The 17,104-nt window shown below is 32.9% G+C and overlaps 1 protein-coding gene across 1 annotated transcript in view; it reads right to left on the bottom strand.

Annotated features, from left to right (window-relative positions):
- Nucleotides 1-17,104, bottom strand: part of LOC123242232 (sodium channel protein type 9 subunit alpha-like) — a 113,689-nt gene that overhangs the window by 39,128 nt on the left and 57,457 nt on the right. Inside the window, exons 14-16 of the mRNA XM_044669817.1 lie at nucleotides 15,066-15,254; nucleotides 13,818-14,171; nucleotides 8,866-9,339 (exon numbers count right to left, since the gene is read on the bottom strand). Coding sequence (XP_044525752.1) covers nucleotides 8,866-9,339; nucleotides 13,818-14,171; nucleotides 15,066-15,254 — 1,017 coding nt within the window. The remainder of the gene's footprint in view (nucleotides 1-8,865; nucleotides 9,340-13,817; nucleotides 14,172-15,065; nucleotides 15,255-17,104) is intronic.

The following is a 17,104-nucleotide window of genomic DNA, read 5'->3' as shown; positions in this document are numbered from 1 at the left end:
TTACCAATGTGTCTGTACTGGATTTTTGTTTCCACGAGTTGTGGTTTAAGTTGTTGTAAGCCTTTGTTTCTGAAATGGAGTAGGACAAAGGTCACAAGTTCCACTTGGTCCTTTTTGGGACTCAATTCTAGTGAATGATTTGCTTAAATCAGAGCACAAAGTGGCTGAAAAGAATTTTCACATCCTAATGTGACATAATAATAATAATAATAATAATAATAATAATAATAATAATAATAATAATAATAATGGAAGACTCAATTCTGAGGGTAGCAACCCCAGGGATAATCACATTGATAGAGAAGACAGATTTTATGTTAACCTTGAAGGCTACTATTGACCTACAGTGATGAAGGTAAAAAGGAGTTCCAGTTGGGATATATCATTAGGAGTACAAGTTGCCTTCTCCCACTTGTTTTTTCCTAACAATGCATGTTTCCTCTGGGATGGATGTGGTAAATTTTGGGAGACAGTTGTCCTATACAAATGAGGGGATTTTCTGTGCCATCAGTTTTTCTTTTCTATTCAAGTAAATGTCTTTGCTTCGAACTAGTGTTTCCTTTGGTTAATCTAGTAAGAGAAACCTCAATATGGGCTCATGAGCAAAAATTGTAAGTAGATGTTGATTAAAGTTATGCCTTAAAATTGGCTTTCCAGGGAGACCCACAAGTGAAGGAGCCTTGTGCTGCAAATACAAAAAAGGGCACTGATAGCAACTTTATTATATTAAACCAAACCTTCATGAATAGTTTACTATGTTTCATAAATGTGTGTGTATTCTATGTTCAATATACCCTGCTATGTGCTGGGAAAGATACAAAGGTGAATAAAGATATTGAGTAAGACCAGAAGAATTTGATCATGTAGAAGAGGTAACACAAGATGAAATATATGGGAATAAGTGTGATATAAGTTTAAAAATGATCAAAGTGTTATAGGAAATTATTAGAGCAATATATCAGAAATATTCATTGAGACCAAGTTGAATTTAAAGTAGGAATGCAAGGATGATATAGCATTAGGAAGAGGTAGCATAATTTATTATATTAACCACCATCAAACCCCAAAACAATGTGAAAGCAATAGACGTAGAAAAAAAACATCATTTGACAATGTACAAAACTTATGCTAAAAAGGGATGGGAAGTTGGTAAGCATTTAAGTGTATGCTATGTGCCAACCTGTGTTAGGCACTTTAGAAATATTAATCTCAATAACATTACAGATTAAAAGCATACACTAACTGGTATCACAATAAAACAGAAATGATTCTGTTTCTGGAATCAGAAGACCTGTTTTCATAATCCCTTATAAGATATTACTGCATGTATTGCAATAGGCTAATCACTTAAACTCTCTAAGCATCAATATCCTCATTTATAAAGTGGAAAGTATTAAACTAGATACCTTCTGATGTTCTCTATAGCTATTGATTAATGATTCCCATGATTCTAGTGACTTCTAAAAATAGGATTGCTTCATACATGCAACTATATATACATATATTAACATGAATACATTTAGTTGTGTATATGTACATCATATCAAAAGCTAGCAATTTATGTAATGGGGAAACATCAGAAGCTTCCCAAATAGTCATAAAATAAATCAGTAATTTCTCTTTTTTCATACTCTAATTTGACAAAATTTAAGAAATCTTAGCAATAGCAATAAAACAGAAAGAAAGAAATCTACAAAAATATGTAAGAAATCTATAAAAATTATCCATATATCCCTTATGTTATGATAGATTAGTTAGAAAATCATAGAGAATAAACAGTTTTCATAATAATAAAAAATTCAGGACAAAATAATTCTCTTTCAAAATAACCACATGATGAATAATATATATATGAAATATATATATATATATATAGAGAGAGAGAGAGTAGATGACTTATCAAGGAACCTGTCAGAACTATTTAGATACAATTGCCAAACAAACCCTCCTTTAAGAAGTGTAGAATGAAATAAATAACTGGATAAATATCCAGTTCTTATGGCTTGGTCATGTCAGAAAAAACAACATGATACTAATCAAATTATTTTATAGATTTTTTGCCATAACACAAAATGACTAAAGAAACACTTTGTAGAGATAAACAAAATAACAACAAATTCACTTGGAGGAAAAAAAGATCTAGAATTTCAAAGTAAATAATCAAAAGTGAAGAATGAAAAGGAAATGCATTTCCAAACCTCCAAGCTATAAAGTTGTAATCATCAAAACTTTTTAATGATAGTTTAAATAATTAAGATCTTTGGAACTATCTGAATAACAAAACAGAAAAATTGCACTCAACAATTAAGTCAAAAAATGAATCCAAGAATATGCTACTTGAGCAATTTGATTTTATTTGCTACAAAAACTTAAAAATGGTTTGGCAGAAATTAGAATCTATATAATACACTGCAATATGTTCAGACTGAGAATGGTCTGAATGCTATAAACATTTATAAATATTTTGCAAATATTTATAATTTATATATATTATATAATGATTTATATTTATAAATGTAAACATTTATAAATAAAACATTTATAAACAGTTATAAGAAATCCATTTTCAATGCCTTTCACATGATTAGATAGAAAGATAATTACTAATCAAAGGCTGAAAGCCAACACTAAAGAAAAAAAATAACCTCAATTATATAAAATTAGATGTGTTTGCCTGCAGAAAAGAAATGCAAATAGGATAAGAAATGAAGTAACCCGCTGAGAAAATATGTGTATTTCAAATTATTTTTAATGGTCTTAGATCCAAGATACTTAAGAAAACAATATAAATATACAAAAAACTACCAGGAGTCATTTACCAGTGAATAAGTAATCAAAAGATAAGCACAAATAGTTATTAAAATAATTTCAAGCTATTTAACAACCTCATCATATAAAGCCTCAAATCCCTAGTAAAGAAAGAAATGCAAATTAAAGCAGTTCTAAAGTTTCACCTCATACCAGGAAAATTGACTAAGATGATAAAAGACTGAAAGAATCAATATTGGAGGAGTTGTAGAAAGACAGGCACATTCACCATCATATTTGGGTTCTATCTTTCTGAGAAGCAATTTTGAATCATGCTTAATATTCTATAAATTGTTTAGATTTATTAATTGATCTAGGAAGGAGAGAATAGTTAATAGTTCCCAATTTCTTGAGGAGAGGTTACATTGAGAGCAATCTTCTAACCTGTGCCCTGATGTAAGTTGTATTGTTTCCCCTTAAAAACTATTTAAATCATCCTTGACATTTGATTTGCTCAGGGGGTAAATAATATCACTTCCAACTCACTTGAATACAAAATAGCCATGAGGAGCCTCGGGATTTTTTTGATGCTTGGCTGGTGGACCGTTTGGGGCAAGTTAAAAGTAGGGAACCTTCAATTACCTGAACTAATTCTCAGTGTCAGAGATACATAGTCTTCTTGTGTCTACCTCTAAGCAAATCTGTTATTATCAGCACTTGAATGACCAAAAAAATATTTCTCTCCAATATTACAGTTTAAATACTAGTCAGACACAGCCCACAAGCAGGGTAAAATGCTTTTCTTTTGTAAACCTGCCATGGCCAATTACAAAGATTGCTCAAGAAGAATGTTAGAAGACACTGGGCACAGTGAACAGTGAACAATGTGAAAAATGAAACTTGCTAAATCTTTACGGATAAGAACTTACTACTAATATGGGACCCACTTCCAAAAGAGTTGTTCATAAAACCTACTGTGGTAGAGAAGAGGTCAAGTCATGAGCAAATCAGAAGAAAGGGGAAGGTGAAAGGTTCACACATTTACATGTATTTCTAATTGGTGCAAACTTGCTTTAAAAGCAACCATTGACTCTAAAATAGGAATTGGGATAAAATGAGGTCATTAACTATAATTATCTTCATTTGTTAGAGATCTTTGTTACCAGAGCATGGCTAAAAAAGAAAAATGTTTCACCTCACAAAGGCCTGATTGTGTTGCTAAATGGACAGAAGTGGCAGTTCAGAGTACAAACTAACTCGTAAAAGATTTTCGAGAAAGATAATGAAACATTATGATTGCCATTACCTCTCCATGTTGAAAAAATTAGTAAAGAAGAAAATTAGTGTGTGGCTTAGAGGCAACTAAGCCAAAACATCCTCTAAGAATTAAGACATGAGACTAAAAAGCAATGTCAAAAAAGATGTGAAATAAGACAGATTTTGGCAGTGAATGACTCATTGTCATTTGGGTTTAAAACCTCTACACCAAAATTGTGGTGGTGACACTTTAGATGATAGAATTGGGAAAGTCAATGAGCTGAATTGAATATTTATATAGGGAATTTCAACAGATATGATAAAAAATTTTAAAACCCCATGAGAATCAGGTTTTTTTTTAGTTTTATCAAAGAGATACATCTAATTTCAAAAGAATGAGAAGGCTTAGGGGTAGTACTTTCTCCAAAACCTGAAAAGATAGGAGAGACTGCTAATACATTTGCCAACTTTTTCATCTTCATAAAGTTTATATGAATGGTTTAAACTTGAGGGGGTCTTTGATGAAAATGCTAATGTAACAGTCAAAAGTTTGTGTATAATTTTGTATGGCAAAACATATCTTCAAGGTAAAACAAAATATGCAAAAATATTAAATAATACAAGATTGTGCTGGGCTTGCTTTTTTATCTTACTGTGCTTGAGAGAATAAATAACCTTTACAAATCTCCTCCAAAAAGTTTCTTCAGTCAGTTAATCAATCAATCAGCAAGCATTTATTAACTTCCTACTACATGTCAATCAAAAGGATAACTATGGCAGATATAAATACAAAGCATCAAATGGCCTCTCCTCTTAAGAAGCTTATATTTTAATGGAGAGAAAAGTGCATATATGGGGAATAAATGCCAATAAATTTAAATTTGTTAAATATAAGGAATTTGGGGAGGAGTACCCTAATATTGAATGTAGGGATCAGGAAAACCTTAATCTAGAAAGAAGTGCATAAGTTGTGTTTGCAGGATTCTCTGAGTCAGAAGTAAGTATGGAGTGCATTGAGATGGAGTGAGAATCAGAATAGGAAAGGGATTCTAAGGTACAAGAAAGCTGAAAAGATAGAATCAGGCTGTGAAGACTGGCAATTTACTCTTTCCAGTAACTCTGGGATATCCATTTGAAATATAAATTAGAAAGTTCTTGATGTGAGACTGAGGCTGGATGCATAGATTTGTAAGCCATCTGTAAAAAAAATGATAATTAAACTCATAAGAACTTATGAGATTAGCAAAAAGATGTAGAAAGAGGAGAAAAAATGGACCAAGAAGAGCATACATATGGTTGGGGGACCTAAGTATGTATGATGAGCTTATAAATTGAAATGAAAAAGAGTAGATAAATAGAAAGGAAGGGACCTAGCAGGAACTAGTACCATGAAAACCCAAGACTACCTTACTATCAGGGAAGTTTGAAGATACTAAAGAAGTAGAATTTTTTTTGAAGTATGAAAGTATAAAAAGTATCAAAATTGGACATTGAAATCCCTTACAATTAAGTTGGGAAGTGGAAAGGAGAGGAAGATAGTGATCTAGATACTGGATTTTTTCAGAAAGGAAGGAGAATGACCTGGGAAATTATCACTAATCTCCCAGTATAGAACAAAAATTTAATAAAAGCTAGTTCCCTGATTGACCACCATGAGCTGAATATGGTGAAAAATTTTAATAGGGGGACTTCAAAGGAGAGTTTGCTGAGTGATGGTAGCAAAAAGAAATCTGAAAGTAGCTATAGGGAGCGAAGAGTATTCCTGCATTGGACCAACACACCTATGGGTATAATAGAGGATACAGGTAGTGTTGGAGAAGACTAGCAACAATAAAATGTTTTGTTTTAGTGAAGCCAAGTTGCAAGCAGATTAAGGTAATTTTATTTAAATTAAGGGAGTTTTGTTATTATGAAATGAGATTTCTAGGACACAATGGAAAGAATGGGTAGAATTGAAGTTGATTGTCGGAGGAGTAAGTTGAAGGAAGCTAGTATAAGAGAATGGGAACCTTTCTGAAATAGGTTTCATTATTGAGAGTCGTGGCTATTGAAGAGATCAGCCTGGAGATTCACAAAGGCAAAATCAAGTGGAAAGGTAATCATTATGACAATGTGCACACTAAGTCTATTTAATTTATCAGAACACATACTTTGAATAGATCCTATAGAGAAACAAAAACTTGGGTCCCAAATATGGTTTCAAAGAACAGGATTATTTATCTTTTGAACCACATTTAAGATAGCAGAATAATTAGAACACATCTAGGAAATATATGTTTACAGGGATGATTGATGTTCTGTTCAAGAAGCCTTTATCCTAAAAATAGAGGGACAGGGAAGAAATATAATTATTATAATTATATGACATTATCATTTAATGTACTTACATTAAAATATTATATGTAATATTGTAGTGCAAGCACATTATAAAAATTATAATTAAACCATTATCATTAAGAATTTCATGTATGGCATAGGAAGCATTCAGTAACTCTCAGGATAAAATAACAATGAACAGAAACCATCCATAATGTCTTATGTATTTATAGATAGCAATGCATAAAGCAATGGTAATAATCCAAGTCAAATGGATATTTTAATGCAAAGAAGAAAATGAAACTATACACATGCATCTCACTGAAAAATGGTTAAGTAGACCTCTACTCAAAAGGAATTAAAAGCCATAGAAGTGTATATGTTGTTCAAAAGAAACTGAATTGTCAGGAAAGTTAGAAAGAATGATAGATTAGCTTTCGATTTACCTCTTTGTCTTTTCTGCTTCTCAATTATAATACTCCATTTTAAGTCCTTTAATTTTCTCCCTTAACTATTACAAGAACCTTTCTTGGTCCACTCCTTGCCCCTTTCTCTTACTTCTTCAATTCATCACTTATACTGTTTCCAGTTATCTTCTCAATGTAAAAATTTGATAAAGCCATTTTATCTGATTGAAAAAGTTGGTATTCAAAGCCTTCCACATTTTAACTCCAATCTGCCTTTCTGATCAGATTTCATAGTCCTCTCCCTCTGGCAGACAGTGTATGTTCTAATCTATAATCTTGTCCTCTGTCCTCTCATAGAGTCTTGGAAATCATCATCTCCTACAGATGGAATGACTTGCTCACCTCTCTCTGTGCCTACTGACATCTTTTCCTCCTTCAACTCAGCTCATCTTCTATGAAGACTTCCAAAAATTTTCCCCATTGAGAAGTTGCCTCACAGTCCTTCAATCTCTCAGGGACCCTCTTTTGACCTACCATTTGCACCAAAATATTTCTTAATTCATACAATAGATATATGTCATAGCCTTCCCTTGAGATAATAAAGATCTGGAGGACAGAGAAAGAAGTATTTTTCACTTTGTATGTTTAGCACCTACCAAAGTGTCCTGAACCCAGCAGCTGCTTAGGAAGTCTTTGTAGTTGTATTAACATAAAGAGTCATTACAGGAATTGAGTTCAGAGAGAATTATTATTAAAGTTAATGAGAATACTGATTTCTTATAGGAAAAAAGACATTTTTTGAATTTTGAAATTTGAAGCACTCCCACCTTATCTCATTTTCCATTTTAAAAGTATCAGACCATTGTTTTTCTCCCCAGAAATTTAGAAATCTATTTTTTCTAATATCATCTCCATCTTAGATAGGCTGAATTAGAAGCTAAAATGAGATGAAAATGATAGTAAAAAATCCATCATTGTGGGAATACATTATGGAGCAACTAGTCAGATTGAGGAAATAGATCATGATATATATATATATATATATACATATATATATATATATATATACGTATATATATATATATATATATATGTGTGTGTGTGTGTGTGTGTGTGTGTGTGTACTATGATTAGCCTGACCTAGGACAGAATTCATATTTTGGGTAGAAGTTAGTCTAAATTATGTGTTCTCTGCAATTTTGTTTTATACAAATTTTTATTTTTTTTTGCATTTTTAGGATTCTCGCTGTATGTAGGAGGTTGTTAATTCTGTAGTGGACGAGGCCGGTAACTCATTCTCCTTTGATGGGATCCATGGAGATTCCACCACAGTAGGCCATCTTGTAGGATTAAACTAAGCAAGGGCAGGGGGAAGAAACTATAAAGATCTGAGACCTACAATAAGCTTTGAATTAAGTTAATATTATCTTGTTACCTTCATGCTNCATATATATATATATATATATATATATATGTGTGTGTGTGTGTGTGTGTGTGTGTGTGTGTGTACTATGATTAGCCTGACCTAGGACAGAATTCATATTTTGGGTAGAAGTTAGTCTAAATTATGTGTTCTCTGCAATTTTGTTTTATACAAATTTTTATTTTTTTTTGCATTTTTAGGATTCTCGCTGTATGTAGGAGGTTGTTAATTCTGTAGTGGACGAGGCCGGTAACTCATTCTCCTTTGATGGGATCCATGGAGATTCCACCACAGTAGGCCATCTTGTAGGATTAAACTAAGCAAGGGCAGGGGGAAGAAACTATAAAGATCTGAGACCTACAATAAGCTTTGAATTAAGTTAATATTATCTTGTTACCTTCATGCTCTAATTATGGGCATTGAAATGTTTTTTAAGAGGATAAGAAAAAATAAGAGTGGTTCTTTGTGTAGAATATTGAATTCAGAAGATGATAATATATTATTAATCCATTTAAAATATTACTGAATTTATACTAGTATATTGTCATGAATTTTCTTCAATAGATATAAATAGTACAGTGATTGTACTATCACATGGGGTAGCAGTACATGAAATTTTCTGATGCTGAAGATAAAGTTGGGAAGCAGTAATCTAACCCGCTGCTTCTGTATTGGTTGGCACAACAATTTCACAAGAACATGTAAATATCTTACCTCATTGCTGCCATCAACATCTAATTCATTTCTAAACTCATTGGTGTTTACATTTTCAGAGTCGAATTCTGTAAGAGCAATTGGTGCTGGCACTAGGAGACTAGGATTGTGAAGAGATGACTGAGAGGAATTATTGTCCCTCAAATATTTTTCCATGTTGCTCCCAGAGGCACTGGTTCCCTCTTTATCATTCTGGAAATCTTGTTCATTGCTCATTTTATTAACTGACTGGCTAGATGTACCATTCTTCTTCTTCATTCTTAGATTTTCCTCTCTTTGGGTCTCTTTTGAAATAGTTTGCTTCTTAGGAAAAACTTCTCCAATAAGGTCAAATAAAGTTCGTTTCACATAATGAATCCCCCTTTTAATCCTTCCTATTGCAAGATGGAGATTTTGTGAATCAGCTTTCGCATCACTCATTGCAGAGTTCTCTGAAATAAAAGAGCTCACCAAAGCCACAAACAAGATAAGTACCTAAATGGGGAAAGAAAAAAGGAGATGATAAAAATGTAACTTTTTGTTTTTGGACTTATATCACCCATTTTTAAAAAAATGACACTGTGGGCTAAAGAACAGGTGAAATGAGAAGCTTCTTTTTAATGAGCTCAGGGTGAAACCACTTTCTCTCTGGAGGGGAATAGGACTCATAACAACTTCTGTGTCTACTTTAGTGTATAAGTGTCCTAAATATCCATGGGTTGCTACCACAAATAGCAGTCATAGCTAATGACTTGAATTGAGCATAATCAAGGTTTCAAGACACTGGGCTTAATAGTAAACCAAATATATATTTCCCCTATACCTGTCTTATCTGGAGGAAGTCAGGTGGCACAATGATGGAAGTGTCGGATTTGGTGTTAGGAAAACCTGAGTTCAAAATTTGACTCAAACATTTACTAGTTCATGAAGTTGGGCAAGTCACTGACCTTTTATTCCTCTCAGTTTCCTTATTAATAAAATGAGGATAATCTATCTCACAAGATTGTTGTGAGAACCGAATGAGAACATAAGTAAAATGTTTTACAAACCTTAAAGTGATAACTATTATTATTTTTGTATCATAATTAACATTATTTTAATAATCATCATTATTTTTTGGAGAGAAGCAGAGACAGAGGGAGACAGAGACACAAAGAAGGGAGAGAGAGAGAGAGAGAGAGAGAGAGAGAGAGAGAGAGAGAGAGAGAACCTAATATNGAGAGAGAGAGAGAGAGAGAGAGAGAGAGAGAGAGAGAGAGAGAGAGGCAGAACCTAATATTTTCTTTATAGGACTGTGAAAAGTGACAGCCCAAGTTAATTTATTATTTCCATATTCTCTGATTAGCAAATTCTCACTTCATCCACTAAATACTTATGATTCAGTGTTATCATCTACTGACAAAAAAATCAACTTCTTGTATTAGCCTATTTTGCCCTCTCCTTCCAATTCTGTTTCAGTTCTATTCTCCACTGCTCTCTCAAATTCAGTTGTGCTCTCTGGAACTACCACTACATCTTTCAATTTCTCATCTTATGTAATCAAGAAAGCATTTACTCAACACCAATTATTTGCAAGGTACCTCCCTAACCAAATAGACAAAATAAGATTAAACAAGTGAACAAATATGTCACTACTTTGGAGCTTACATTCTACTAATGTGGGTTAGTGAGAGCAAGACACAACATGAATACAGGTAATTAATTATAAACAAAACAGTTACTTCTATCCCTTTCTATTTGACCAGTTTATCAACTTCGTCATGAATGACTTACATCTTTGCTTTAGGTAGAATTAGCAAAAGGATGGTCACACCTCAAAACTTAACATTACTTTCCACTTTGCTCTGAAATTTTAAGTTCGGAAGTTCCTTCCTTTGATCACTGTCTCCTCACTTTCTTTCTCCCCTTTGTCTACCTCTTCCTAAATTTATTCCTCAAATTCAATGTTACCTTCTTTGACTCTTTTCCATATTGTTCTTCCAGGCCATCATCCTTGCTCTAATCTCAATTTCTTCCCACTACTGTCTTGACCCTATTTGCTAACTATACAATAACATCTACCGTTGAATCACTTGACTTTTGTTTTATTACTTCTCAGCCCTTCTCAAATTCATACCCTAGATTATCTCCATTACTTTCTTTCTACTTGGGTGCTTCTGAACATCTCTGAATAATAATGTTATAGAAAAGTGCCATTTATGTCCTTTGAAATTTTTATCTAAAATCACCTGCATATTCATTTCAGTAAAATAGTATATTTATTTCCTGCTGAATGAACATCACACTCCCTAGAAGTAATAGCATTGTAGTAATTTGTCTCTTTGCTTGACAAGGCCTTTCTCCCATTTCTATTCTCTTACTTTTAGATGACCATATTTCCCATTTTAATGGGAAAACTAAGGTCATCTACACTGAAATTCTGTTTCTTTTCTTTTCAAAATCATCTCAATATATAATAGTAGAACTGCTCAGTGGATATGCTCAGATTTACTCTTCCTGATATGTAATATAGAGTATATACTGATTCCTTTCCTGGTTCTATTCTGTTTCAGTATGGAATTCTAGAAGCCTGTTTCCAGCTAAATATGAGTAAGTAAGGAGCTGGTAGTATGGAATGATTAAAAAATTATAATTATTTGTGAAGTCAGAAGAACTAATGACTCAAGAGATGCTGGACCACAACTGAATTTGTATGCCTGGGGGATGATGTTCTAATCAATCTCCTTCCTGGTGGTAAGTGAAGAAAGGACTACTGTGAGCTGCTTGACAAGAGGTTGGACAGCTATTTTATATTTTACCAGCCTGCTCATCATCAACAACAAAAACATCATAGTGAACATCATGAACATTATCAACAATAACATTATCAATATCATCATCATCATCATCGACAGCATCATCAATAACATCAACATCAACAACAACAACAACAACAACAACATCATCATCATCAACATCAACATCTAACTACTCATCTTTTCCTGGTCCAGGAAAGATTTTTGCTAGATAGCCTAACCTAATAGCATACTATGAAGAGTACTGTATGAGAGCCAAAAGACCTAAATGCTAGGCTTGAGTGCCACTATGTGTCCTTTCGGGAAAGAAAGTCTTTTTCCTGGACTCAGTTTCATCATTTATGTATGAGTGAAGCTTACTTGGACTCTGCGTTAAGTTAATCAATTAAATCAAAGAATAAAGCAGGTGTAAACAAGAAAAAAACAAAACAAACAAAAAAGCCAACAAAGAACAATCATGGCTGAAAAGAAGAAATATGGAAAAATGCAGCTCCCCTGCTTCAACTCCTTTCTAAGACACTATGTAGATAACTGCATATATTTTAAGATTTGTTCAATATATGATGATTGATTTTGTGGATTTTCCCTTCTTTTTTCTTTTTCCATTTGCTTAAAATTTTCTTTTTTAAGGGATGATTATCTAGGTTGGGCAGCAATTGGGATAAAGGGGAAAACTTAAGTCATAAAAATTTTATCAATAAAATTATTTTTTAAAATCCTTTCTTGCTCTTGATATATCCTCAAGATATTATTTATATTCCCTGCATTTCATAGGCAGACTCCTAAAAAGCCCTACCTGTGCTCATTTCCTCACTCATTTGTAAACTCATTGCAATCTAGATTTCATTACTACCACCTGAAAAACATCTCTCTTGATTGTTATAAATGATTTCTTAACTCATAAATCCAATGACCTTTCTCTGAAGGCCTTTACACTGGAATCATCTCCAAAGTTTCTTCTTAGATCTTTATTCATTTTATGGCTCCCTAATATTCTAACTACTGAGTCTCTTTTGCTGGATCATCAATAATCACCCACCTATCAAGTGTATTACTCAAATTTTCATCTTTTTTTTTCTCTTGACATATCCTTCCTACTTATTTCATACTTTTCATGGGTCCTATTAGCAGCTTCATGCCTACATTACTAACTGCCTACTAGACATCTGTACCTGGAACTCATACTGGCATCTCAAACTCAACATGCCTGAAAAAGATCTGATTAATCCTGATTAATCTAATTCTCTCCCATACCTCATTATTTCTATTATAAGCACTACTATGGAAGAGAATTAGATGAGCACTACCATCTGTTTATTCACTCAGGTTATAAATTTAAGTCATTCTTTACTCTTTACTTTCTTTCACTTCCCATAGCTAATAATTTGCAAACTCCTGTTGATATTATTCCCTGATATGTATGTTATCATCATGTTTCTCCATTCATCTGGCCACAACCCTGGATTAGGCTGGCATCATGAAGTTGCCCAAATACTTCTAAGAAACATGTCACTCCTATATTGGAAAATCCTAATTTGTTTTCTTTTGCTTCTAGGGTAAAATATAATATTGCTTGGTATTTAAAACCTTCCACAATCTGGTTCATACCTTCCTCATCAGATTTTTCTATATTCCAGTCAATGTGCTGCACTATCTGCTCTTCAAATGAGACATTCTACCTTCTAAACTACTCTTTTCCACAGTATGTTTTTTATAGTAGGAATGTGTTCTCCCTCATCATCCTTCCCTCTCTGAATTGCTGGTTTTCTCCAAAGCTGAATTGAAGTACTAACTCAGGAAATACTTTATGATCTCTCCAGGTTTTAGTGTTCAATAAATCTTTAAATTATGTTGTTTTAAATTATCAATGTGTAAGCTGTACCCTTCTCAATGAGACGTACAATTCTTGAAAGCAAGGACTTTTACATCTTTCTCTTCATTTCTACAGAGTCTAGAATAGGGCCTTACTCCTAATGGATACTAAATGGATGTTTAATTAGTGAGATATCCATACTAGGTTTAAAAATAATAACTGTCTCAAAATTAAGATTATAACTAGCATGAATTCATCTACTGTTGAAAGGCTATTATTTAGATCTCATTAACACTATTTCAATACAATTCATTTCAGAAAGTAATTGTATTCTAGTGGGCTTTTGAAGTCTTCTGAGTACTTACTAGCAGGTTTCCAATGACAATAATTCCCATGTATAAGATAATACACATGGGTTGGCCTGCCATCTCCATGCAGTCCCACATGGTCTCTATCCATTCTCCATATAGTGCCCGGAACACAATCAGAAAGGAGCGTAAGAAGTCATACATATGCCACCGTGGAAAACAGTCAACATCAATTTTGCAGAGAACAACATTGGGGATATTCCTAAAGAACTTCAAACCAATCACTGCAAAAATGAATATGGCGATGACCAATATGAATATCAAGCTTCTGAGAACCTTCATAGAATATCCTAGGATGTTGATCATCATTTTCATTGTAGGCCAATATTTTGTCAACTTAAAAACACGAAGCTAAAAATAGAGGGAAAAATCACATTTTGATGTTAGTTATAATTAAAATTTGATAGTTATTAGGTAATGGCCCTCAGAATTGCTATTTATGAATATGTTAAAATCAGTTCAAACTAAAATATAAGTCTAATGAATATAATCTACATAAAAATTAACTTTTTACACTGATCATTTTTTTCACTGAATCGCCATCTTCCTTTTGCTCATTATCTGTTATATGATTTTTATATCTTTTATGTCTCTTGCTGCTTCAAATGATTTGATTTTAACTGAAATTATTATTATATCAATAATGAGAATTCAAAAATGGGTAAGAAAGCAAATTCATAAGAGAATTAAGTTTTATCAAATGCAAATTTGTGATCAAAAATTTATTAAAGGTGACTAGAAAAAAAGGTATATATTAGCCTTTGATCTTACAAGACTTCTTTTATTTCATTTTAGAAGTTTCAAAAGATATACAATCTGATTATTTTGGATATTCCCTTCAACTCACATATCATAAACCATTCAAGACTTCTTATCTTGTGTGACTTAAGTTGATATCTTTTCATAAACCTTAAATTACTCAGTCATAGTTCTCAGCATATCTGCAACTCAATGATACATAATAACTCATCCTACTTACTAGCTAGGTATGACTTACACAATTCCTTATTCTTTTTACTATATACCTATAATCTCCATATTACTTATTTTATTACAGACCTTTACTTGAGCTTCTCCTGCTCCCAAGCTTACCTATCATTTTCCCCATTGATATTCACCCAAACAGGATCTCATTTCATCTTTCTATGTTTATGGCCTATGGTTGCTTATAAGTTCTAGAAATGAAAATGAATTACTCAATATTTTGTACATGTAGAATAGAAAATCTGTTTCATGTATACTTACCCCTCTGAGTAGGATGAGAAATTGTAAAAAGGAAAAATATACTCCATCCAAAATTGAAAGCATAAGTTCCCCTAAAGCCAGGGTCACAATAAAACTATCAAAAATGTTCCATTTGTCTTGAAAGTAATTATATGGATGCAATGCAATTATTTTCAAAACCATTTCCAATATGTAAATTCCAACAAATACCTAAGTAAAAATATTTTAGAATTAGAGACTACAAATATATACACACATGTATATATCAATAATAAAAATTAACATAATTAGGGCAGTGGATTGAATGTCAGACCTGGAATTAAGAGGACCTGGTATGCTCCTAGTTAAGTCATAATCCCAATTGACTAGTCCTTAACAGTCTTCTTCCTTGGAATCAATACTAGTATTAATTCGAAGACAGAAGGTAAGTTTTTTTTTTAAAGTAACAATGTCTTTTTAGATATTTCTATATATAAATGATGTAGGGGGTGGTATTAGTAAGAGTCCAAAGAACTTAGCTTGTTTTGCCTTTTTCACTATATGAATCTTTGAGCCTCAATTTCCCCTTTTATAAATGGGGATTACTATTTCAAAACCTTTCTGCCTCATAGGCATCTTGTAGGGATCAAGTGGGATGACATATGATACTAAGTTATACATGATAAAGTGATATAAAATATGACTTATTATCATCAGTTATTATTTTAGAAGGATAGATTACAACACTGATTGCCCAAATTTTCCGTAATGATCTCATGTGTATGATAGATTTTGAAGTACACTGGGAGAAGCCATTTCTAGTTGAGAACAAAAGAAGAAGTATAGAGATGAGTGATGATATTTTGAGACATTTGTCTTTCCAAATCTGAATTCTCCTAGAGCCACAAAGAACTAGTTGACAAGCTGTCTCATGATATAACAGAAGAGGAAAAAATGAGTGAATAAATAACAGCAGTAGCTAAGGTACTGAAGCTCTTATACAAAATACAGGTTTAATTTAGGTCTTTCATATCAAAGGACCAAAAATAGAAACTTGGGAACCAAGATGGGGGTGTAAAGAAAGCATTCTAGCTGAAGTCTCCTAATAGTGCCTTAAAAACAACTTTAAAATAGTACCTCAAACTGAATTAGAAAGCACTACAACCAACAAAAAGTCAGGGAACCAATGACAGTTTAAAAGGTCAGGAGAGGTATGTGGCACTGGTGTAGAGGTAGGCCAGGAGCACTTATGGCAGCAACTCTAGCTACCTGGATCATCTGGATCATCAACAGCAACAATATTAATATTAGAATGTATAACCACCCATAGACAGTAAAGGGATTAAACGCCTGGACAGAATGAGACTCCAGGAAATCCCTACATTAGCATTGGCTTTAGGACCCAGCACCATTCAAAAATTTCATTGCTTAATAACTCATTCTGGGATCCAGTTCCAGATTTAAGAGGAGCACTTGGATCACAGGGGAGCAAGGACCATAGATTTGGGCAATATTTCCAGAAATAAAGGGAGTTGTTTTAGCAGAAATGAAGAGCTCTATGCTTATAAGAACCACAGAACAGGAGAGCTCTGACCACACATATTCCAGGATCACAACACCTTGGGTACATGGAAGCCTTAAAGGTCCCCAGAGCTAGCTATAAAATATCAGGTGAAAAAGAAGCTAAAGTTTAGGACAGTTACTCCCCACCACCACAATCAAGTGAGTAGAGATAAAATCTAACATAAAGTTCAAGTAAAGAAATGATCTCAATTACTAAAATCTATTATGGTAACAGGGAGGTTCAAGAAACAAACTCAGAAGAAGACAATGACATGAAAACTTTGACAAACAAAACCTCTAATAAAAATAAAGAATGAACATAAGCCTAACAAAAATTCTAAGACTAGCTATAGAAAGAACAAAAGAACAAAAATAATTTAAAAATGAAATTATTGATGTAAGAAATACTGAGGAAAGAAAGGTGACAATGCAAGACAATTCTGAAAAGAGAATTAACAGCTTGGTTAAAGAGGTGCAAAAAATACTCAAGAAAATAACTTCTTAAAAACAGAACTGGT

The sequence above is a fragment of the Gracilinanus agilis genome, chromosome 3 (genome assembly GCF_016433145.1).
Source record: "Gracilinanus agilis isolate LMUSP501 chromosome 3, AgileGrace, whole genome shotgun sequence".
NCBI classification, from domain to species: Eukaryota; Metazoa; Chordata; class Mammalia; order Didelphimorphia; family Didelphidae; genus Gracilinanus; species Gracilinanus agilis.
Note: the sequence above shows the minus strand (reverse complement) of the source record. Positions and strands in the feature narration are given on the sequence as shown.